Source organism: Mugil cephalus, chromosome 19, assembly GCF_022458985.1.
Source record: "Mugil cephalus isolate CIBA_MC_2020 chromosome 19, CIBA_Mcephalus_1.1, whole genome shotgun sequence".
NCBI classification, from domain to species: domain Eukaryota; kingdom Metazoa; phylum Chordata; class Actinopteri; order Mugiliformes; family Mugilidae; genus Mugil; species Mugil cephalus.
This window is the reverse complement of record NC_061788.1, coordinates 21143441-21168806: the sequence shown is the minus strand read 5'-3', so window position 1 is coordinate 21168806 and position 25366 is coordinate 21143441. Positions and strand designations below refer to the sequence as shown.

Sequence of the window (25366 nt, the reverse complement as noted above, 5' to 3'; positions counted from 1 at the left end):
ATCGGTCAGTCTTAACAGAGTCCTTACGCAGCAGACTCATTGGCACTGACCTGACGACTATATCTAGTACTGGGAGACATTGCGAATATTCTCAGCCACGGTTTCTAATTGTTGTTATTTATCTATTAGCTCGGTTTAGCCTCGTTGGGGCTACATAAAGAGGCATCCTGGAAGCACCCGGAGAACCGCGGATATCTACGCGGCAAGGATGCTTCGTGACCCACGGCAGGTGTGAAGAGATGGCAGGCGAGCCGCCGGCGACCACCGGCCGAGTGGTGCTGGTCAAAAAGATCGTCATGAAGGACGGAGCACCGGTACGTGGACGACCTTCCCTTTAATTGTTATTATTATTAATGTAAAAACAGAATGCTGTTGTTTATCTTGCGGTAATCATAGGCATTAAAAATTTAAAATCAGTTGGCTACTTGTAAACTGAGTGGGCTGTTTAATTCAGTTTAACTGCGCACATCGGAATTGTAATATGAGTAAATTAAAAAAAAAAAAAAAAAAAAACGATGGACAATGTTTGTGCGTATAAGAGGACAGGCCTGTTAAACATGACGTACGTTTACAAATTCGACGCTTCTTTAAAAGCAGACATTTTGTTATTTTCAAGATAATGAAAAATGCTGTTTAAAACGATTTAAATGACAGTTATTGCTGTTATTACCGTAATTACTGTTGAAGTGAACGTCACCGTGATGTTTTCAGAAGTGATTCAGTCTTACAGGTGTTAAAACGAATGAATGACTCCTACCAAAAGGAAGAAGCAAATATACGAGCAGAGCACGTCTGGTCCAAAATGGCTTTTTTTTTTTTTTTTTTTTTAATTTAATCGGGCCGGAGCAGGCGGAGGTGAGCGTGCTGAAATGGAGACATGGCAGAGCGGGCGGCTTTAATGTGGCCCACAGACGGCTCGGCTTAGCGCGATGCTGATGTGTTCAGGATGGATCCATTATCTGTTACATAACAGCTCCCGGCCTGAAATACACCCAGATCCAGCCTCTGCGTCTCCGCCAGCATCCATTTTAACATCCCCTCATCAACGGCAGCAGGACATCTAGCTCGCATCCTGGGTGACCGGCCCATTTTGTTATAGGGATTTAAACGTGAGGGGAACAGAAATTAAAATGTTGAAAAATATAAACAAAATTCTGGTATCATCTTCTCCTACGAGACGATTTACTGTTCGTTTCCGTTTTTCTCTCAGTGTCCTCTGCTTTTGGCCTCTGAACTCTTTTTTATGTAAGGATTTTTCACAGTTTACCACTAAGTTAATTGACAGTATGATCAAGAGATCAATAGGGGAAATAATCTTAAACGTCAGCCACAAATATCAATAAAGCAATTGAGGCTACTGAGCTAAATTAAGACTAGAAGGGTAGAGCTGAAACAAACAAATGTGATGTTATACTAGTCTCTTTGAAACCTATGTTTGTAAATTGAATGTCCCTTGTGCTGTTTGTCTGTCTTAAATGTGATGGGCATCCTAAAGCACGCTGAAACCAGGGCTGTTTAGAGTTTCTTGAAGATGGTTCTCCATCATCCAAGAGGCTTCTTTAGTTCCAGGAGACTGGTGGGGAGTTGGGGTTTAATTAGAAACATCTGGAGGTGTTACTCATCAGAAACCCAAGTGACTAGTGTCACCTGTGATGGACCATTTTCACTGTTTTCTTAAAGGTTTAGCCGAATGAACACTTATTTGGAGTGAGTACTTGTTAACCCACCTATGGTGCAGGGAGTATGACAAGAGTATGGGCATTTATCAATATGCATTCTTGTCTGTGTGTTCTTGTGAAATATCATCACCGCCAAAGTGCTGTTCCAGTTCAAATACGCATCTGACCGAGTTCAGTCCATATGCCCAGATGTGTTCTTGCCCTGCTCCGTTTTATCGAGGACGCATCAGGAGGTAACTTGGGATCTTGGGACAGTCGAGTATCCCAGAATGCATTTCGCGGGTGTCGTCAAGTACGCAGCTGTTCCAATTCCAGAATGACCGTCCTGTGTCCTCCAGAGTCGGTACTTCAGAACTGAACTTGTCAAGTCCAAACCACCAAGTAAGTCTGAAGTTCGCGTACTTGTACCTGTGAGAGCAGCGAGTTTAGTTACTGATATGCCTGCAAGATCTCTTCCTTATAAATCTACTACCAGTTACCTACTGGCAGACCTTGGGTATTTATTCAGCAAGTCCAGAAATTTACTTCAGTAATTGATTTCACTAGTATCTCTTGACTGCTAGACTAGTGACACTCATTGGCAGGCAGATTGTAAAGCAATCTAGTGGCATACTATAGGCTAAAAACTAACAATCCCTAGCGCATTACTTGAAGGAACATTTGAACACAACCACTACGCATCTCGCTTTTGCAGTAATCTTTGTAGTCAATCTTAAAACCCTTCCATTTTCTCACAATCTGTCTGACTGGGGATTTCTGAATTCCAAGCTATGTAAAGATGGGTTTCTAACCTTAGAGCCTGATGATCAACAATTACGCTGTATACTTCCACCCACACGTGTTCCAAAATACTTCAGAGCAGATGGACTCTAATTTGGCATTTTAGGTGTACTTTGCAACTCACAGATATCTAATATTTGCAAATTTGTCTGAATAAACAAATAAACGACTATCATTTCATTTGTTTGATTGGGTTTTCTTTGTCTGCTTTCAGGACTTTTGAGGACTTTCAGCAGCGTGAAAATCCAATGATGCTTTGAATCAATGATGTTTTGATGTTTCACAGAAATATAGAAAAATCGGAAGGGTGAAAATACTTTTAAGCGGCGCTATATGTGTGTTCTGTGTAGTAATTCAGCAGTATGAGGTATATATACAGTACCAGTCAACAGTTTGGACACCTTCTCGTTCAGGGGTTTATCTTTATTAAGTAGTTTAATACTGACATCAGAACTCTGAAGTAGTGCATATGGAATCATGTAGTAAATAAAACAATGTCAAACAATTTTATAATTTAGATTTCTCTCATCAGTTTCATGGGGTAGTCACCTAGAAATCTTGAATGAGTTCCAGGATGTGTTGAGCACTTGGCTTGTTGCTTGTTGCTTTGTCTTCACTCTGTGGTCCAACTCATCCCAAACCATCTCAGTTGGGTTTAGGTCAAGTGATTGTGGCGGCTAGATCACCTCCTACCGCACTACAATTACTCTCCTTGTCAGAGAGTCCTTACATAGCCTGGAGCCTTCTTTGCAGAAATTTAAGGCCATGAAAGCCTGATCCACAGTCTCTTCTGAACAGATGATGTCAAGATGGGTCTGTGAATTGACTGAAGCATTTATCTGGGGCTAATGAGAAGTGCTGGTAATTTATGGTTTCTGAGGCTGGTAGCTCTAATGAATGTATCCTCTGCAGCAGAGGTAACTCTTGGTCTTCCTCTCCTCACGAGAGCCTGTGTCTTCAAAGCGTTGGATGGTTTTCGTGACTTGACTTGAGGATACATTAAATTTATTGAAATGTTCCAGATTGCCTGACCTTTGTGTGTTAATCGCAGACTGTCATTATTTTTTATTAGTTGAGTGGTTAGTTTTTGTTTACTAGCTATTTCCATGTGCGTTCTTCATAGGCTCATAATGTCTTTAGTATATCCGCAATATAGAATAAAATAAACAATAACAGAAAACCTCCTCAATGAGAAGGTGTGCGCAAACTTTTGACTGGCACTTTTCTTAGATTAGAGTGCATCTTAATTGGTGATAGTGCATTTACCAATGGAAAAATCTCCCTTAAGACCAAACAATAAAAAATTTATGACTTCTTCATCTTTTTAGTTATAAAATGAGACCAAACTATCAATGTGTGACATTAATAGTTGAGCATAAAAGAAATCTTATTAATACAGAGGAGCAGCAATGGGAAATTCATTAAGTAGTTTAAATCTGCGTTAGTGCAAGCTGCTATTATCCAAACTAAAAATAGAAAATGGTCCATTTTCTTAAATCCTGACTATCTGTGTCAGTAGGTTTGGTAATCATATTACGTGGGGGGGTTCCATTTGTATTACTTGCTCTGTTTTAGTTAGGCAAAACTAAAATATATGAGAAAATGGGTTTATTTTCTAGCCTGGGCGTGACATTAGTGAGAAGAAGACTCCTTTGTGTTCTTTTTGCCCACCTTCATCTGATGGATGCAGTTGTAATGCTGGTGTCAGCGTGTGGTGATCTCTCACAGATTTCCTTTAATTGTGGAGTCATTTGCATTAAGATGTGAGTGACATTAAAATCTAATTTTCATTATAAAATATGTGTGCTTTTCTTTCCTTTCTCCTTCCAGCTCCAGCAGGGTATCGGCAGGCCCAGCGTGTATCATGCAGTGGTGGTGATCTTCCTGGAGTTCTTCGCCTGGGGTCTGCTCACCACGCCAATGCTTACTGTGAGTAACTGTGTGTGGTGGCGGGGAAAATGGTGTGTTTTGTTGACACCCAAGCAGGTAGCTGGGTTTATACAGAGCACTGCTGGCAAGGGACCCACTCCCATTTGGAGAGAAGGCCATGAAATAGATGAAAAGTTTCAACATCAATCACGTCCATGTTGGAAAAAACTAAAGCACTGAAAACAGTGTTTTGGTCAAACCTTCAAACATAGCAAGGTGGTAATCAGTAAAATTAGACTCCACCCGTTAAACAGATACCCATAAATACCCTTGGAGAAACTTTAGAGTTTGTTTGCACAATAAATAGTGAGCATCTTGCATCTTAAAATTGCAAAATATAAAAAGTAGCTTGAATCTTCAGGAACAATTTTGTTTTTTAAGCTCACATCTTCAAGAGAAAGATAAAGAATTTTTGTTTGGAGCAAGATGAATAGTTTTGATCTAATGGAGGAAGACACTTTGTATTTATCCCAGTTTTAGCTGATCTACTGACGATCGATTTTTGAACTGAATCACCTGGTGCTGGCTTGTTTACACAGCATTGAATGAATTTTCTTAGCCAGCAGTTCAAAATTATTTATTCACTTAATGACAGTATTGGTCACCTGCACCAGTTCCCATGAGTGATGCGTTTCAGTTCCTTTTACGTAATTATTCTACTAATCTACTATGAAGATAATACTGGCTTTCAGCATCATGCAGAGGAGTACAAGTGAGAAAACTTCATCTGAAACCATGGAAATGTTCACTGATAATTGAATAATTCACTTTATTCTAACATAATATTTATTATTAGGGAGTCAATACAAATCACAAGCACTCCAGCTCCCCTGGGACCCGTGGATAGAGCATATAAGCACAAAACACAATGGAAAATATACAAATGGTTAGTCTTTGAAGAAAATTAATAAAATGTTCTACAGAATTAACAGCCTTTTATTTATATCAAAGACTGTATAAAGATGGATAAGCAACTGCTCCTCTTGGGCTCCTCTTAGGCTTGACGCCTAAGAAATTAGAGCTCCCCCTGGTGTCTAGCTGCAGTATAGGTCATAAGCTCCTTTGGGCCAAACTAAAACAATAAATTTAGTTGTGTCAAATACATTTTGTTCAAGGATGGTTTCAGTCATTTTAGGTGGATTAATATAATGCTGATGCATGTTCCAGTCCATTTTTCTAATAACCTCCATTTTAGTTATTTGATGCTATAGGAAAAGGATGTGACATCATGATGATCACAAGCTGCCATGTCGGTCCTGTAGGAGTTGGAAAACCAAAAATAAAGTACAGTGTATAATCCAACATTCCTTGTAACTGGTGTAGGTAGAGCAGAGTGCAGTATTAAATAAATGAAAACGTGAGTGAGTCTGGTGGAAGTGTGGGCTGGTCACAGCGTGGCTCTGCGTGCCTCTACTCTTGGACCATACTCCTCAGACTCTGGTTCCAAACTCACAAGATGGCGCCACTTGTATCCCTGGGAAAATAGCTTGAGTCATACAAGGAAGATGGGTCGCGTTGTCCACGTTTATACAGTCAAAATTACACCTCTACCCACTCACGCACACACACATTCCCACACCAGTGTCATCAACAATGTTGTGGGTGACATGAGGCATTTCCTTGCCTCTTTGTGCAAATTGTTGCAATCTGATCTTCTCAGTAAACTAAGAACGAATCTAAATGATCATTTGTTCTTCAAGCCATTAGGTTTTAAATGGGTGATGGTCATAATAATAATTAATCCTTCCATCCTGTCCTAAGCAGTTATACAGTGGATGGACTGAGTGTGTGAATGGGTATGCATAAGAGTTTGTCTTCTGCTGACTGTTGTTGAAATGTCACGTGATTGTACTGCCAACCAAATTTCCGTAGTGGAACTAATGAAATGTTTTATCTGTCTAGTATCGATCTCGAAGCGCAAGATACATAGCGCGGGTCTTGGAGAGCAAGACAAATAGTTTGCATCTTTAGGAGCAATATAAATACCTTGTAACTTGATGAAAAAGAGAAGTAGTTTTGATTTGTGGAGCAAAAGCTACAGTATGTGAGTAGGGCACATTGTACATTGGGAACATCCTACTCCACTAAATGTACTTTCTTGCTTAAATTGTGAAGTGTTTGTAGTTGTATTCATGTTGTTGTTCTCTCGTAGGTTTTACATGAAACGTTTCCCCAGCACACGTTCCTGATGAATGGACTCATTCAGGGTGTGAAGGTAAGACCTTCAGAAGTCTTGTAACCCTTACTGTCTATATTGGTAGATTTTAAGACCTGAACGATGTGGAAAGATACGTTTAGAGAGAAGTGAAGTTTGCTTTACATGAGTGTATAGTGTGGGGCAGGAACCAAACACTGGATCCTGTCTTAAGTAATCTATCAATCTATGGGAATGTTTTTGTCAGACAAATGTTTGCCTCTTTTGTCACTGACTTTGCCTCTTCCTCTCTAGGGTCTGCTGTCATTCATGTCTGCTCCTCTGATTGGTGCTTTATCGGATGTATGGGGCAGGCGGTCCTTCCTGCTGGTCACCGTCTTCTTCACCTGTGCTCCAATCCCTCTGATGAGGCTCAGCCCCTGGTAGGACTCGCAGTCACACATAGGCCCATCAGAGACTCTAATCTGACCATGATTCCAACAGTTTGACGTGTTCCTTGGTTTGAGGTGACTGTCTGCTTGGCTGAAACTAAACCAGTTTCTCTCTCACATGCTCATATTCCAGGTGGTACTTTGCCATGATCTCCATGTCTGGGGCCTTCTCTGTTACTTTCTCAGTCATCTTTGCCTACGTTGCTGATGTGACAGACGAAAGAGAGAGGAGTACTGCTTACGGTCTGGTAAGGACTCGTGTTTCATGTTGTCCTCGAATTTAACAAAAATACTGTGTGTACAGTACATTTTAAATTGCATAGCAGATTATTAAAACACAAAATGACCCTGTGCTATCAGACACACAGACATAGAGGTAATAGTGGGTGATTACCTGACACTGCACCTGCAACCTTAGAAAAAAAGAAAGAATTGACAGGTCATACGATAGGAAAAAGGCTCCATACACTGGGTTTTTTCCATTGTCTAAAAAGTTGTCTTAACACTCTAGGTGTCGGCAACCTTTGCAGCCAGCCTGGTGACGAGTCCAGCCATCGGAGCGTACTTGTCGGCCTGGTACGGGGACAATCTGGTAGTTCTGCTGGCCACACTGATCGCGCTGGCCGACATCTGCTTCATCCTGCTGGCTGTGCCTGAGTCACTGCCAGACAAGATGAGGCTCAACACCTGGGGAGCGCCGATATCCTGGGAGCAGGCTGATCCATTCGCTGTCAGTAACCAGTCATTTACAACACACTTTCTGAACGGCTGCTTAAATGATGAGTTGTAGCAGATTGCTCATTCTGTTCTGTAGATGCACGAAGTCTTTTCTCAATCAATTGATTCTCTTTTCTGTTTTTGGACACAGTATATAGAGTGGAGACGTGGGCGAAGGCACCTCAATGTCCTCCAATACAGTAACATTATTTAAATAATTGAATGACGTCTTATGATTATGGTATGCTTGAGATCTGTTTACTGCGAGGCTAATCATGATATAGTGGAGACAGTGGATATACGGCAAATGTGCTTGACAGATGTTTCCCTTTGAGTCCCAGCTGCTCGTTGAAGATTAATTGATTGTCTGACAGCGCCGGTGTTGTATTTTCTATCTCTCTGTCCCTCTCTCTGTCTCTCTTTCTTCTGCAGTCTCTGAGAAAGGTGGGTCAGGACCCCACAGTCTTGCTGATCTGTATCACTGTGTTCCTGTCTTACCTGCCAGAAGCTGGGCAGTATTCCAGCTTCTTCCTCTATCTGAGACAGGTGAGAGACACTGCAAAAACATTGCAACAGCAACACTGAAATTACTTGCTAATGGGGTAATACCCAAACAGCCTTCCATTACTGACCAAAGCTGTCTGTGCAAAATCGCAGAGTCTCTGGTCAACTAACTATATGCGCAGCATTATACAGCATATACTGTATTGGTGGTAGTGCTGATAACGTTGTCCCTCAAGGATCTGTTTTAGGCCCCCTGCTATTTACACTGCACATAAATCATATTTGTTGTCCAGATGATCGATGGAAACATACCATGTTTTTGCATCATGCTTCCTATGAAACTTCAAACGAATAAAATATATGGATCCCATATGCATATGTTCCTCTTGAAGGACTTACAAGTTCAAGTTTTGTTTGGACAAAAAATATATGCCTGTTATCTATCAAACTATGTTACAGTAATAATTAAAAAGAAATCATTTGTGTCTCTCCCTTCAGGTCATAAACTTCTCCTCCACAACTATCGCTGTTTTCATTGGAGTTGTGGGCATTCTGTCTATTGTAGCACAGGTAACACAAACCAATGCTTCTTTACTCATAGGCCCTGAACACACTCATGGTTGACACTTAGATGCACTGTAATACACATTTTACAAATACTTACATTTGTGAATGTTTTGTCATAAACAGTATTTAGCTACCCAAATACTCTCTGCAGTACTCAAACACATGGATAACATGTCTGGTTAGTCAAGCTGCATATACAGGATTGTGTCTAAATGAAAGGGTTTGAATAAAAGCTGTAAATCAACTGCCTATGATAAAAATCGATGTGAAAGAATTATTATATGGCCGACTAATTCTTACAAAATGAAACTTTGTCTCTTTCTGCCCCTAGACTCTCTTGCTCACTCTGCTGATGAGGACTCTGGGCAATAAAAACACTGTTCTGTTGGGTTTGGGCTTCCAGATCCTTCAGCTGGCCTGGTACGGCTTTGGATCAGAGCCATGGTGAGACCGGAGTGTATTTAGTTTGAAACCAAAACAGAATTGCCAAAGTTTTTTACAGTGTCTTTTGTAATCAAATTTTTTTCCTACAGATGTTTTCAAAATCTATAAACACTTTATCAGTAACCTTGTGTGTGTTGTGCACGTGTACCTAATAGGATGATGTGGGCGGCTGGTGCTGTTGCAGCAATGTCCTCCATCACCTTCCCAGCAGTCTCTGCTCTGGTGTCACAGTCTGCTGACTCTGATAAACAAGGTGATAAAGAAAACCTCTCCTCTCCTCTCCTCTCCTCTCCTCTCCTCTCCTCTCCTCTCCTCTCCTCTCCTCTCCTCTCCTCTCCTCTCCTCGCCTCGCCTCTCCTCCCCTCTCCTCTCTCCATCTTTAATACTATGGTCTGTTTCCTGGCCCTGCAGGTGTGGTCCAGGGGATGATCACAGGGATCAGAGGTCTGTGTAATGGTCTGGGTCCAGCTCTGTACGGATTCATCTTCTTCCTCTTTAACGTGGAGCTGAACACCATGGACCCCATTCAGGGAGACTTCAACATCGACCCCCTGCCTCTGCAGAGTCCCACTGAGGTACAGTGACTCTTTAGTTTATGTCCAGGTGATGTAGGGCTTGACTATTAATCGAATTTTGATCGCGATTTTCGATTTTGTATATAAAAACACTGTAATTGAAGAAAAACGATCAATGTGCGCGGCATGTTTGCAAGGTCCTCTACTGTAAAAGCACCGTGAACGCACCTCTGTCGCATGCAGCTGCAGCAAGCATGTGAACTGTGCGGATCAATTGTGGAACAAGCGATTGACAACATTGCAGAAAGCCAGTCTGAGCCTTTAGTTGAAAAGAAGAGTAGGACAACTTGGGTCATTTGGAGACATTTTGGATTCAAATTGTCGGACGTGGAGCAGAAGGAGATTGTTTGCAAAGTTAGTTGCGCCGTCGTGTCTACACCCCAAAGCAACACGACAAATGTATTTAACTATTTAAAGTTCTGCCATAAAGTGGTCTATGACAAAGTATTGAAGGAGCAAAAGACCCAAAAAAGCGCGTCAACTTTCAGCCACCGCAACACAGTCCTCCATTGAGGACACTCTTTACAATGCCACTACATATCCCACCGGCTCCTCGTGACAGCAAGAGATAACGGAGGCTGTTATTTGAGTTTTTGTGGTTCATTAAATACTTTTTTTGAAATCAAAGAATAATGATTTCAATATCAAAATAATATCAAAATAATCGGGATTATTATTTTTTCCTTTATTGTCCAGCCCTAAGGTGATGTATTGCATTTTCTTTGTTATGAGACACAGCTCTTCTCTGCAAATACCCTTTGCCCTTTGCTTTAAATCTGTACAGGATATAATTATCCATACTAAGTCATCTTTATCCAACTTACCAATACACATTTGTTTGGGATCATGTCCTGTTGCAGAAGCCACCAAACAAACATTAACGTGGAATCCCACTACTGACGTCTGTTAACACTGACTATGTAACTACTGAGCTGTTATACATGTGTATCATCAGTCTGACTATGTAACAACGACACCCAAACACACTGTGTCTTTTTGACAGTTGGGCTAATGTTTGTTTCTGCTTCCTGCTTCGCTTTCGAAACTTTCACTGAAATTTCTCCATGGACAAGTCGTGCAAATGTTTTCATCTCTGAACCTCCTCAGTTAGCCTTTACTGGATGTGATCCATCTGTAGTGATCCAAAGCAATCAATGGAAAAATTACAGAGATGGAGCAGCTGGAAATAGTAAAGCAGAAACATGCTACTACCAAGTGGACTGATCACAGCACTTGTAATAATAATAACGTAGACTGACTGAAACGTGGCTGCCAGTCCGCGCCAATAGCCTCTACGACCGCCACCATCTTGCAGTGTGCCTCACCGCGATACGTAGTCACACTTCTGGGGGGATGCACGTCAGCTACGGAGTTAGGGTCTACGTAGGGTGTGGGCTGTCAAATGGGCGCAGAAGCATAAAGCACCTATTACACCTATTACATTACAATATTTATTGACATTTTATGATTGTAAGATAAAAAGTAAAAGATTGCAGTTTTTTTAGAATATGACTGTACACATTCCATTTATATATAATGGTAATAGTGGCCATCCTGTCCTCCACAATATGTAAAACCTGAACTACTTTTTCCTTGTCCCTCAGCGAGCTCTCATCCCGGGGCCGCCCTTCCTCCTGGGGGCCTGTACAGTGGTCATCGCCTTCCTCGTTGCTCTCTTCATCCCCGAGAAACCCTCATGCTCTTCCTCTTCCTCCCAGCTTTCCCTCAATGACAAGCCCCACCCAGACAGCAAAGAGTCCATGTCCTCATTGGCTGGCGTCCATATCAATACGCCCCTTCCAGGCAGCGATGAGGAGAGCCCTCCAGCCGCCAGTGACGAGGACTTTGAGCCGCTGCTGCACGACAGTATCGTTTGATGGACCTACCTTCGTGGATTGATTGATTTGACATTTTGTAACGCATTTTCTTTGCCACGTGGCAGGACTAAGTGTACTTTTATTGTTAATAGATTGACAGGAAGAAGCTCCAGCATTGGCTCTTTACAGGAAGGTGGGACAAATATATGACATCTTGTGGTCAACAAGGATGTTTCTTTAATGACAGGGCCGAAGCAAAGAGCCGTAAATATGATGTCATCACGTGATTGGACACAATAGTCAAAGACGATTATGTGATAGACAGAATGTTGGCGGGAGCAAGGAGGACGCCCCGGTTGTAATGTAAGCCATCGTTTAATTGACCAGAAGATGCACCAGCTGCGTTTTAGCTGGGGATGATTTGGCTGCTCTGGGATCCACCCACGTAAAACCACGTCGATGGAAGGAAAATAAGTATGTTTGAGGTTTTCATGGGAGGGTTTTTGTTCATCTCTAAGCTTGAAGTTGTTGATTGTTTTGTGATAAATGAAAAAAGTGTTTTTACCTGTAGCTGTATCATTCTTAAGCCGTATTTTAATGCTGTGTTTTATTTGGTTACTCTACAAAACGAACATGTCTGCAACATACTTATTGCAGCCAAAACATCAGTGTTGATTTATACTCTCTTTTGTTGTTGTTGATAACGATTTTTTTTTAAAGTGTACAGTAGTAGAGAGTTGAGTCAGCCACCTGAAAGCCAACGTGACAGAATGTCAGTTTTAAGTTCACAGTAAGTTTCATTTTCATTTTTTATTTCCTTTAATCTAAAACAGAACAAAAATGAGAAAGTGATTTCGGATGTGCATTGGTAACTGGTTCAAATACCATCTCTTGTAGATAACTTACAAAATTATAAGAAACAAAGCAATCCTGAATGATACCAAAATTCAACAAAATAATGAAACCTCAGCAGAACTTCCCTGGTTAGCTTTTACTTTGAATTCCACCACTTAGTATCCCCGTTTGTCACTCTACCTCAGACCAGTGTGTTTTTAAATCACATATAACCAGAAATTACTTACTCACCTGTGTTTTATTTTTATATCAAAGTCACTTTATGAAAGTGCTGCTGGCTGCTGGAAGAGGGAAATCCTCACAGCGGCAACTTTGGTGTTTAGCTCGCTAGCGCCAACAGTGTGCTCAGTCATCACTGTTCTGGGGGCTAGGACCCTGTTTTTGTCTTCACTAGCAAAAAAGAGGAGTTTTTTTCCCTGACAACAGTGATATTCATGTGAATGACCTTCTACTTAAAGCACGAGACATAGAATTTATGAGAGTTTAAGAGAGTTTATAGCTGGCACAGAGTATACATAGTTACTGACTTTATGACCTTACAATGTAAATGTACATGTGAATGATATCCTGGTTTGTACATAATGTAAGCAGAGTGATTGGCTTGCTTGTTTTTGCTCATTGTCGAGGGTTTCCTTCAGTTTTTGTGTAGTTCAATGGCACAAGCACCACAGCACACACACACGGTGTAGCTGTTGTGGCGGGGTGTCTCAGGTCAGTGTGACCTCGTACATCAGAATAATAAGAAAGTATTCCCACTTAGCGTAGGACCACATCTGATCAGCAGGAAACATCTGTCCTAACGATTCTATTGACAGAACAAAGTTCAGCAACCGAATGTGTTCCCAGAATACATGCATCAAAAGAACACACACAAACATATCAGTCATCGCATACATCTATGGCTCAGCACAAAACACGTAACACACACACCAAGGCCATTTAAACTACACCCTATATGTTTGTCCGGAGTCGTTCCATGATGTTGTCTAGTAGGCTACACTTCATCTCTGTGACGGGCTAAGGTGACAAGTCTGGCTTTAGTCTGGTTTCCTGGCTTCTGTGTGATCATCAGTTAGTTGTGTAAATTAGTTTCAGCAGGGTCAGTCTCATAGACTACATAGTTGGTAACCATGAAGGGACTGGTGAGTCGTCTGCCTTTCCAGAATATAAAGGTCGGACGATTGACTTCAGATTTCGTGCTGCACCAAAGGGCTCCTTGAAATTGTGTAAATTCTATAAACAACCAGTGAAGCAGCCTGAGAACTCTGGCCAGAGAGTCCCAGATGGAGCACATGCTCCCAGGGTCGACTTGAGACTTGAGGAAGTGTGTTGTTGTCTATATCAAGTATTTACCTGTGTGACAAGAAGATCATGCTCATAAAGCATCGGACTGAACTGCAGTGGAAAAAGACGAATGAAGCTTTCCCCCCGTGAAGCTCATTGCTAAGGACTGCAGAAGGACTTGTGTTATTTACACCTGAGTTGCTTCACATGTGCACTAGTTTCCTGATATGAAGCCTTATTCTGATTGTAAGAAAATAGTGTGCATGTAAACAAACACCTGTTTGATCATATTTGGGACATGATGTTTAGATGAAAGAGAAACAATGTGGTTACTCTGAGCCTTACATCTATATTTTTAAATTAAGTTTAATAGTGCTGGATTAAACTCTTATTTGCATCTTGTAAAAACAGATATTTATATACTTTAAAGACTAATTCAGTTTGAGTTATAGTCCATTTTTCTGTAGCAGCTATTCTCACAGCAAAGATCAGGATAATGGTGGGTGAGTGTTAAATTCGCAACGGCACCTGCTCACTTAGTCCATTGGCAGTAAAGACTGACTCAACAGTGTAAATATTGTACATTGATTGGATGTCTGTAAATGTGAAGAAATGAGATGTACATGGGGTTCACTGTAAAAACATCTTGTCTGTTTTCTTGTTCGGAAGTGTACAAGCCAGCAGTTGATTATTAGAAATTAAAACAGTACAACACTTTACACCTGCATATTGAATGATTTTTCTTTTTTGATCTTATTGTGCCCTGCATTCTCCTCAGAGCCATAAACCCATTTCATGATATATGGGGGATTGATTTCCTGTTTCACTATGTTTGGGACCAAATAAATGCCCCCTTGCTGATGTCATATAATTGATAACAATTTGAAGTTCTCCAGAATCTATCTGTCATTGCATGCCCTTGGAAACAACAGCTGACAATTACACAATTTTACTATCAGGTCCCCCAGTAGATGGATATTCTAGCCAGTGATCTCTGCACATGTTGTCCATTTTACGTGCAGTTCTACACGATCAACTTTCTATTTTCTGACTATATCAACTTTGGCAGAAAAATTGAAGACTCCTGGAAGACTGTATAACTTATAGCAGAAGCTTAGACAGTGGTTACAAATGTATTGATTTTAAAAGCTAAGCTGAGTTATATTAAATAGGCATGATATCACTTTTATTTGAAATGAAATAAATTGAAACTAATAAATGGGTTGATGAGGAGACGGACGCCAGTCGACGACGACCTCTACTGGGCAATGGCGGTTATTGTTGAGGAATGTCCAGGAATTGTCCAATCACAGCTTGGATTCTGTGTCATGTGACTTTACAGTCGCGTAGACGGGGGACAAATACTGCTACAACAATATGGAGGTTCCTCCGTGTGGATTCAATCCGGAGAGACACTGGACTGACGAGAAAGAGAGGGCGCTCATAGCCTTTTTCTCCAGTAAGTCCAACACAGCACAGTAGCAAGTTTGCATTCAATATTTAGCCTGGTTAACAAGTTGCTGTTCTGCTGCGCCGATGTGTTGTCGGAAACGGCAACATTTATGGGCAACCGTTGCTCGAAGAGACCGACGACTGCTAGCAATGAGCAATAGAGATGGACGACAGCAATGTTGTTGTCCTGCAACACAGTACAAACATCGAATCAGTTTCTCTTTGTGTTTTAACGAACACACCTGTGCCTCCAAACCCAAGCAGTCGAAATAAATCAAGTTTGCCAATTTAATGACGGGGACGGACGTGAAAGAATGAGGATTCAACGAGTTTTTCAACCTAACGACATTAGCGTTAGGAATTACGACTATAACGTCCATTGTAAACAGTTAAATACCTAGCCTTCATCAAACTCCTGGATGAATTGTATCAGTTTTTTTGTGTGTGTTGAAATGTTGTCACACGTGACTCCTCCTCGCGTTGACACTGATTGTCCAAGATCTCTCCAAAACATTCACTGTGTAAACTACATAACCAGTGAACCTTAACACAGGCCAGAAGACACAGTAGGACACGATGCCATTGAGTTACACCATAACTGCTCACTTTGCAAGCCAACAGGCTCTTCATTAGGTACACTAGCGAAATCAAATGAATTAATTCACAGTCCTGCATTAAATCTTAGACTGTGAAGGTTTTGGTGTTCAGCATTTGTTTCGTATACTGGGAGGGATCTTGATTCAGCCGTGTTATCATTCTGGAGGTTGTGGTTTTGGTGGCACTATTGAATTGTATTGCGTTGTACCGACAAAGTTTCTATTATTTTGTTAGTCTGTGGGCTAGGTTTGTGTGTTGACTATTATCAGTCACAGGTCAGGACTTATGGTTTAAATTTCTGAACATGTTTGCTTTAGTCAGATGTATGTATATCTTGTTTCTCCTGCTGTTCTCTCTAGTTCTCTCAAGGTTTCTTCCTGTTAAAAGGGAGTTTTTCCACACCACCTTCAGACTTGCCTTGGAGGTTTCAGGCCAGATTTTGTAAAGCGTCTTGTGACAACTTGTATTGTTATTAACACTATGTAAATAAAACTGAATTTAACCGAATTGAAGCAGTAGGCGCATAAGGATTTTATACAGTAGCCTACATTTTAAATATTTTTCTGAAGTCATGACAATTTGAATATCTTGTTGTCATCTCCCAGAGAACAGTTGTCTGTGGAACTACAAGTCAGAGGGCTACAAGAACCGACAGCTTCGATGGAAAACACTGGAACGCCTGAGATTCCTTCTGTCTTCTCACCCCCCTCCTGTTCCTTTCACAGGTAAGGTTGTGGTCACATTTTCAACATGTCACCAGATATTTTGGTTTGATGGACTAATGTCTGGGGGCTCGCAATGGGTCTACAGGTTCCTTTAGGGGTTTAAGCTGCAGTGTGAAGCCCCGGCGTATATGCTACATGCTGCATACAACCCCTTTTTATTTGACTCTGATTAGACTTTGCATTAACATCTGACCTGGAAAATACAATAGGTGTCCAGCTTTAAGTTAGACTTTATGTATAGCATTAAAATATGTCTCCTCCTTCTCCAGCCAGTTCCACAGATTCAATCTCACGTTCATACTCTGTATATAAATAAGCTAAGCACAACCAAGGGAATGTGGACAAAAGTTACACAGACCACTTCCAAATGTGGTCAATGATCAGACCGCTCAGGTGGCCTCAATGTGTCATGGGTGTGTTCACACCTGTACGTTAAGGTGGTCACTTGTGATCAGATTCCCCTGTGCGGATGTTAATGCAAGGTCTGTCGAGGCCTTTCATAGAAACCAGGTCAAAGTTATATTGTGTGTTGTAGAAAAAAAGTTATGCCATAACGCTTTTCTATTTTCTTTCCAGTGGAAGACATCAAGAACAAGTTCAAAAACCTACGTACCACTTTTCAGCGTCAGTACAAAATGGTTATAGCAAGCAAGGCATGTAATTCGGACGATGTGTTCGTGCCACAGTGGAAGTACTACCAGCAACTGATGTTTCTGCAGGGCTGCTGGGACCAGGATGACGGCACTGACGAGCCACCGCTCTCTCCACTGATGGTTCCACAGGAGGAGAATGAGCCTGTCCACACCTCCCCAGGACTGATCATCTCGTTCCTCCCCACCACATCCGCCCCCTCCACTTCCATCCCCACCTCCTCTTGCATCTCTTCTAATGTTGTGGTTAAATGTTTCTGGACTGAGGAGAGGGAGCGAGCACTAATATCTTTCTACTCAGGTATTAGGTCAAACCTAATGATGACATGGATTCTGAAGTGTTTCGTAAGTGACGGGAGTTCCTGTTTTGTTTTGCGGACAGAGCACAGCTGTCTGTGGAACAAGAAGTCTGAAAACCACAACAACCGTCAGCTCAGACTAAGGCTGCTGGAGAGTCTGAGGAGCAAGCTGTCCGACCACTCGGTGTCTTTCTCAGGTAGAGATCAAACCGTAATGGTAGTATTTGTGCATTCAGGTATTCAAGGCCAACTTATGTATCATACCTCAAGTTAGGCAAACACAGAAAGGTACTTCAAAAAAAGTTCTCCACACATTATTATTATAATTATTATTATTATTAGTAGTAGTAGTAGTAGTAGTAGTAGTAGTAGTAGTAGTAGTAATAGTAGTGTCTCATGACACCAATGCCAGATTGTGTCCCCCAAGATAAGAATCTCTCACTTAGAATATAAAATAGTAAATGTCGGTGAAGATTCTTAGCAATCAGGTCATGGTATATTTAAAATCAAAACTAATGCAAAGCATTCAGCAGAACACTGAAGTATTTAAAGGGATGGTTAACTGAATCGTGTTTCTTTAATCCATACACATGATACTACATGACGTAACGGATTCTGGACCCACAACAACCTAAAGACGTGTTGTCATATCATTGTGCAGAAACCACAAACAAACCTGGGCCCTGTTTCTTTTAATAGTTAGCTAGGCTAACCACATTTTGACTCTTGTTCTGTAACTAACACACATGCCAGATTGATACCATTCCTCTCATGTCATTTTACAAAGAAACTAAGGGCATCCCCAATGCTCAGGCTCCAGTCTGTTTCTGTTGCCTAACAATATGTATTTTTGGCTTTGTTGTCAGATGTATCATTACCTGGATAGCTGAGAATCTTCACAGGCATACTTAAATATATATATTTAGTCTTGAACGTGTGCATTTAAAATGGCCTCACCAGCAAATGAAAACTATATTTTGAAGTAGCTAAAATCCAGAAGCAGGGGATCCCTGTAATCAGACAGTTCTTTCGAAAGCTAAAAGAAACAGTAAATACTGGCTTTGTCAGAAACACAGACTGACATTAACCCTTCAGTTGTCAGCTTAGATGTTGACCATTCCAATATTCACTGCCATTCTAACTCTTGTGTCCCCCTCCAAAAACATGTAATGGGACACACACCTTCCAAAATTTTAAACTTTTGTCTCTTTAGTCCTCAGAGTATTTTTCCAAAAGTCTTGGGGATCATCAAGATGTTTTCTGGCAAAACTGAGACAAACCTTCTATTTGCTCAGCAGTGGTTTTGGTGCTGGAACTCTTCCACGAAGGCCATTATTGGGTCTTTTATGATCTCTTGGATGAGTCGTCTCTGAGCTCTTGGGTAATTTTAGTTGGCCAGCCACTCCTGGGAAGATTCACCACTGTTCCATGTTTTCATTATTTGTGGATAATCACTCTCACTGTGGTTCATTGGAGTCCTGAAGCTTTAGAAATGGCTTTAGAACCTTTTCCAGACTGATAGATCTCAATGACTTTCTTTCTCATTTGTTCTAAATCTTAAGATTTAGAAAGTTAGACATCATGCCTCAGCATGATGTCTAACTTTTGACGATCTTTTGTTCTACTTCACTTTGTCAGGCAGGTCCTATTGAAGGGATTTCTTGATTGAGAACAGGTGTGGCAGTAATCAGGCCTGGGTACAGGTGCTGGCCAGTAAATTAGAATATCATCAAAAAGTTGATTTATCTCAGTAATTCCATTCAAAAAGTGAAATTTGTACATTATGTTCATGCAATGCACACAGACCGATGTATTTCCAATGTTTATTTCTTTTAATTTTGATATTTATAAGTGACAACTAATGAAAACTCCAAATTTGGCATCTCAAAAAATTAGAATATTGAAAAGGCCAATGAAAAAAAATGTTTTTTTTTAGAAATGTTGGCCAACTGAAAAGAATGAACATGAAAAGCATGCGCATGTATAGCACTCAATACTTAGTCGGGGCTCCTTTTGCCTCAATCACTGCATTAATGCGGCGTGGCATGGACTCGATCAGTCTGTGGCACTGCTCAGTGTTATGAGAGCCCAGGTTGCTCTGATAGTCGTCTTCAGCTCCTCTGCATTGTTGGGTCTAGCGCATTGCATCTTCCGCTTCACAATACCACATAGATTTTCTATGGGGTTAAGGTCAGGCGAGTTTGCTGGCCAATCAAGGACAGGGATACCATGGTCCTTGAACCAGGTACTGGTGGTTTTGGCACTGTGTGCAGGTGCCAAGTCCTGTTGAAAAGTGAAATCTGCATCTCCATAAAGTTGGTCAGCAGCAGGAAGCATGAAGTGCTCTAAAACTTCCTGGTAGACAGCTGCATTGACCTTGGACCTCAGGAAACAGAGTGGGCCAACACCGGCAGATGACATGGCACCCCACACCATCACTGACGGTGGAAACTTTACACTGGACCTCATGCAACGTGGATTCTGTGCTTCTCCGCTCTTCTCCAGACTCTGGGTCCTTGATTTCCAAAGAAATGCAAAATTTGCTTTCATCAGAAAACATAACTTTGGACCACTCAGCAGCAGTCCAGTCCTTTTTATCCTTGGCCCAGGCGAGACGCTTCTTACGCTGTTTCTTGTTCAAGAGTGGCTTGACACACGGAATGCGACAGCTGAATCCCATGTCTTTCATGCGTCTCTTCATGGTGGTTCTTGAAGCGCTGACTCCAGCTGCAGTCCACTCTTTGTGGATCTCCCCACATTTTTGAATGGGTTTGTCGTCACAATTCTCTGCAGGGTGTGGTTATCCCTAGAGCTTGTACACTTTTTTCTACCACATTTTTTCCGTCCCTTCGCCTGTCTGTTAATGTGCTTGGACACAGAGCTCTGCGAACAGCCAGCTTCTTTAGCAATCAACTTTTGTGTCTTGCCCTCCTTGTACAAGGTGTCAATGGTCGTCTTTTGGACAACTGTTAAGTCAAAGTCTTCCTATGATTGTGGAGCCTTCAGAACAAGACTGAGGAACCTTTTAAAGGCCTTTGCAGGTGTTTTGAGTTAATCAGCTGATTAGTGTGGCACCAGGTGTCTTCTATATTGAGCCTTTTCAGAATATTCTAATTTTCTGAGATACTGAATTTGGTGTTTTCATTAGCTGTCAGTTGTAATAATAAAAATGAAAATGAATAAACACTTGAAATATATCACTATGTGTGGAAGGAAAGTATACAGTATACAAGTTTCACCTTTTGAATGGAATTACTGAAATAATTCAACTTTTTGATGATATTCTAATTTACTGGCCAGCACCTGTATGGATAGAAACTAAGATGAAACTAAGAACTAAGATGCGATAAGCCACAGTTATGTATTCACATTTTTTCACACAGGACCATGGATATTTTTTTTTTCCTTTAAAAAAACACTCCATTTAAAAAAAAAAATTCATTTTTGGTTTACTTGTGTTATCTTTGTCTCATGTTTAAATTTGTTTGACGATCTGAATCATTTAGATGTGACGAGCATGCAAAAAAGTAAGAAATCAGGAAGGGGACACACACTTTTTCACACCACTGTAGCTCTTAGTTGCTAGTGTTTCCTCTCTGTGAGATTGTGGAAAGTGACCCCTGTGTTGCTATTTTGCAGTTGAACACATAAAGTGCAAGTTCAAGAACCTTCGGACCATTTTTAACCGTGAATACAAGGCAGTCCAGGCTAGCAGGGCCACAGACAAACTCTACGTATCCAAATGGAAACACTACCAGCAACTGCTCTTCCTCTGCGAGTCCTGCGATGAAGATGACAGCCCTGAAGACCTGCAGATAGTGATGCCACAAGAAGACAATGACCTGGAACAAGGGAACCAGATTCACTCCTCTAACCTGAGCAGCTTCTCATCTAGCTCCACCCAGACCAACAAACTCCACGACAGCTCTGCTCTTTTGAGCACCAGCCAGAGCGATACCAAAACCAACAGCAGTGCTGCATACCAAGTCTTCCTCTCTGCATCTCCAGATATGCTCACTCTAGCCAGTCAAACGCTCCCAGCCTCTCCATCCTGTCCACTGCAAGACACTAAACCATCCACAAACCCCTCCCCTTCAGTATTGTCCTCAACTAGTTCTGTTCAGGCAGACGGCAGACTGAGCACAGACTCCCGCTGCCTCTGGAGCGAAGCCAAAGTTCAGCAGCTCATATCATTTTACTCCGGTAGGTGGCTTCATTGGTGATAAACGTTACTGTTGAATTTGTTAAATGTGTGGCAGACCAGATTTGACTGAGACTCAATATGTGATCAGTGGCAGGTGTTGCTGATTTGAGAAGAGTTTGCCTGTGTCCTTCAGATTTTTATTTCTGTTCTGTTGTGTCTTTGTAGAGTATTATGTGGCCATACAGTCAAGATCAGCTAGCCATGAGATGAGACTATCTGCACAATACTTTAAACTTGAATCCTGGAAACTAAGACTTTCAACTAAGGGCACACATCATTGCCGTCCCTAGGTGTAGCATAGTGTGAAAGCCTTGCTGTAAACTTTTAATTTAGGTGTCATATCTGATATCACCTCTTCAGTGCTTGATGCATGTGTTAGTATGAGAGTGTCCATCTGTTTGAGGTCAGCCAGGTAGAGGCAAACCTTTCAGACCGTCTCCTCTGGACAGACGTGACCAAAACTTTAGCAGTTAATCACTTTCACACTTCATTTTAGTATGTAACCAATTTAAAGTAACATGCAACATCGTTTTCATAGCTGTCCTTTTCTTTGTACCAGTGTGAGAGCTAAAGGGTTTTCTGTTTGTTCCAGATCACAGCTGTTTGTGGAACCACAAATCAGAGGGCTACAGGAACCGTCTGTTAAGACAGAGACTGTTGGAGACGCTGAGCAGCCTCCTGTCACACAACGAACCCATCCCATTCACAGGTGACGGTCTTTGTGTTTCAGCCCGGTCACAGCATTTGAGCTCTAGGGAACTAGTAGATTTGTGACATATTTTAACCCATTCTGTTATTCCTGTCCTTCAGTTGAAGACATAAAGACAAAGTTCAGGAACTTGCGAACCATATTCCAACGTGAGCACAAGGCTGTGAGCTCCAACAAAACGTGTGGTTCAGAGGATTTTTACCTCCCGAAGTGGAAACACTACCGCGAGCTCATGTTCCTCTGCGACTCATGTGACGAGGACGGGCCCGAGGAGCTTCACTTCCAGGAACCACCGGAGTCACGCCTCCTCCACCTGGACAGCCGAGCCTCTCCCTCCTCCCTGCACTATCCTGCTGTCAACCAAACACCTAGAGCGAACATCACAACACAAAGACTCGAAGCCCCGCCCTCACCGACTCCCCCAGACTCCCAACGCTCGTCCCCCTCCTCGTCCCCGTCCCCCTCCACGTCCTCCTCTCATGCCGACAGCAGACTGGTGGGGCGCAAACGTGCAGGCCACCGGGCGACGCCCACCACCAATGAGGTGGTGGACTTCATGAGGACGTTCTGTCAAAACCAAACCGTGTCGCCTCATGCAGGGTTCCTGAAGTACGTGGAGGAGTGTTTGAATGAGACACCACCAGACAAGGTGAAGAAACTGAAGAAGAAAATAATTGAGACCATCCATAGCGTGTCAGAGGATAATTAGTGTTTGGGAGTCAGTGTCATGACTTCGTTTTATTCCTGCCTAAGTCAAAGACAGCTGTGACAACATTGGCTAGTGCACTGCCAGGATTCTCACCTGGCTGCTAGGCATGTGAGTGCCAGCTTTAATGAGGATGGTTCAAGATAGTTCGTAGTCTATAAATAAAACATGTGAAGTTTCTTTCAAATTCAGTAGTTACCTGTTGTTACTGTAAATTGTTTCCAGTACCTGCCATCTACACATTAGACTGCTGCTCATGGGTAAAGCCTATACAGCAGGAATGATGGAAAACATGAAAAGAAGTCATAGTGTCAAATAAAAGTCTGTGTCAGTAGTCGGTAGCGCCATCCAGGCATAGCACTGCACCAGAGACCAAATCTTTGTTACAATGGCACGCCTAATATGCACGTGTCACAATCAGCAGGCATTCAGGTGCATAATAGAGGCTGCACCTATCTCCTGGATATATATGGAGATAGAAGACTTATGGAGAGAGGAGCTGAAAACAGACTTGTAATGAATACAAACTGAGCTCTTTCTCCAACATTGCACAAACACCTTGGTTCTTTGCTCTGGAGAACCAAGCCTGAAACCTCCAGAGTGAACACTAAGGTTGGCGTTGGCAAGAAAAACCTCCTTTTAACAGGAAGAAACTTTGAGCAGAGCCCTGTTCATGTGGAGGGACCCGTGTGATTGAGGCCGGCCTGGTACCGTGTAAGCAGAAGTACATGTCAGGCAGTGTGATGAGCTTCACTGACCCCTCTCTTGTTTGTATACTGAAATATACAGATTTCATACAGATCTACTAATTAGAACTTTCCAAAGCTTGCATCTTAATGCAAACATCAGTCATTAAGCTTCCAGGCATCCTGTCATGAACCTAAGGGTTTCACAAGGGAGAGTGCCTGTTTTTTTTGTTTGATTTTTTAACAAAAGTATGCTCGACATACAGCTTTATCCCACTGTGTTGTTCCAGTATCAGCGATGAGGTTCATTGTTACATTGCGTTGCCACCATTTAAGATTGTTCATGCATATTGTGGTTATTGTCAGACATGCTTCTATAATTTGGCCTTTGGTGAACATGTCAATTTAAGAAATGCTTGATAGTGCACTTTTCTTAACTTATCACAGCAGGGGAAGCTCTGGTGTATTGAGGAGGGCGGCACTGTCCTTATGCTCCTGTGCTTTCTCTACAGAGATGAGACAGATATCTGCGAGAAAAAAAGAAAGAAAGAATTTATTATTTAATTTGCCTTTTCAAACATGTCAGAGCTTTAGCACATTGCCATTGTTGTAATGTGAGGATTCACTATTTAACATGCTGATTATAATTAAGTACTGTAACATGTGGCATTTCTTTTTTCATTTTTTGGGAGATTTTGTTGCATTTCAGTTTCACACTTTTCAAGTGTAAAAACAGTTTTTTAAACCTTAAAAACTGGGCAAAACATTCTTATTGTGTGTTATATAAATGATTTAGGTTTTGGTTAAATCAAAATCTTTTGATGCAGAAAAGGTCAGTTTTAGTACTACAATAGCTATGACTGTTTTATAAGATTATTTTAATTGCACTTTCAATACAAGAATGACTTTTATCTTTTTTTTTGTCGTTTGGTGTTTGCACATTTTAGTTTAAACAAGAGTGCCTTATTAGAATCACAGCAGCCGTGGACTGTATATCTGTTGATAAATCTATGTGATAAGCTGTACGTTTAGTCCCTTTAATTCTTAAAATATGTCATCTGCACATACTCAACACAGCTCTCACTTGAGTTAGTTCTCTGATGTTAATGAAAAAAGTAATATATGTGTTATAATGTATAGATAACCTGTCAGCTAAAACACAATATAAAAATACTACCATTTTAGACAAATGTGGAACATGTAAGTCTGGAATATCAAGGAATTGAAAGGAAACTCAATTAAAAAACAAAAAATGTATCTTCTGTATTTAAGGGCTAATGTGAACCATATTTGGGAGCAAATTCCTGTAATGTCCTTGTGGTCCGCTAGATGGCGTTCTATGCTGTCTCCTGAACCCTAGACTTCAAAGAACAAAATGCTTTTCACTGCAAATCTGTGTCCAAGAAACCTCAGAAACTAAGGTTTTATAGTCAACAAAGTCCAGATTCCTGATCATGATGCTTTTTTGTTCTTGTGCTTTTTAATGTGTTATACTGACTGTACGCTGTGGTGCCTTCAGCCTCCTGTTCCACAAATGCCCTCATATCACCTGAACCTTTTCCATTCAGATCCCCATCCATGAGCCACACTCCCGGGTTTAT

General features: G+C 41.4%; 2 protein-coding genes across 3 annotated transcripts; both read left to right on the top strand.

Annotated features, from left to right (window-relative positions):
- On the top strand, positions 1-14456 carry mfsd14ba (major facilitator superfamily domain containing 14Ba). Of its 2 annotated transcripts, XM_047569642.1 has the most exons (13): positions 1-314; positions 1818-2060; positions 4290-4388; positions 6541-6603; positions 6838-6965; positions 7108-7222; positions 7486-7704; positions 8124-8237; positions 8694-8765; positions 9094-9206; positions 9362-9459; positions 9618-9781; positions 11386-14456. In XM_047569642.1, the coding sequence occupies exons 3-13, from the start codon at positions 4380-4382 to the stop codon at positions 11656-11658; spliced, it is 1368 nt and encodes a 455-aa protein (XP_047425598.1). In that variant the 5' UTR covers positions 1-314; positions 1818-2060; positions 4290-4379; the 3' UTR covers positions 11659-14456. The 2 variants fall into 2 exon arrangements, with proteins under 2 accessions (XP_047425598.1, XP_047425597.1); XM_047569641.1 differs by lacking the exon at positions 1818-2060.
- Positions 14457-15090: 634 nt separating this feature from the next.
- LOC124996201 lies at positions 15091-24790 on the top strand. The gene is made up of 7 exons (XM_047568992.1): positions 15091-15196; positions 16392-16511; positions 17088-17462; positions 17544-17657; positions 21100-21663; positions 22257-22373; positions 22475-24790. Exons 1-7 carry the CDS (start codon positions 15115-15117, stop codon positions 23080-23082), a joined length of 1980 nt encoding a protein of 659 aa, XP_047424948.1. The 5' UTR covers positions 15091-15114; the 3' UTR covers positions 23083-24790.
- The last annotated feature ends 576 nt before the right edge of the window (positions 24791-25366 follow it).

What these genes read in the sequence shown, in the direction of transcription:
- mfsd14ba (XM_047569641.1), top strand. Translation starts at nt 240, where the DNA reads ATGGCAGGCGAGCCGCCGGCGACCACCGGCCGAGTGGTGCTGGTCAAA. An exon ending in GGCTTTGGATCAGAGCCATG is followed by an intron (nt 9,207 to 9,361) that starts GTGAGACCGGAG and finishes TGTACCTAATAG; the next exon opens with GATGATGTGGGCGGCTGGTG. An exon ending in TGCTGACTCTGATAAACAAG is followed by an intron (nt 9,460 to 9,617) that starts GTGATAAAGAAA and finishes CTGGCCCTGCAG; the next exon opens with GTGTGGTCCAGGGGATGATC.
- LOC124996201 (XM_047568992.1), top strand. Translation starts at nt 15,115, where the DNA reads ATGGAGGTTCCTCCGTGTGGATTCAATCCGGAGAGACACTGGACTGAC. An exon ending in CCCTCCTGTTCCTTTCACAG is followed by an intron (nt 16,512 to 17,087) that starts GTAAGGTTGTGG and finishes TTTTCTTTCCAG; the next exon opens with TGGAAGACATCAAGAACAAG. An exon ending in CCACTCGGTGTCTTTCTCAG is followed by an intron (nt 17,658 to 21,099) that starts GTAGAGATCAAA and finishes GCTATTTTGCAG; the next exon opens with TTGAACACATAAAGTGCAAG.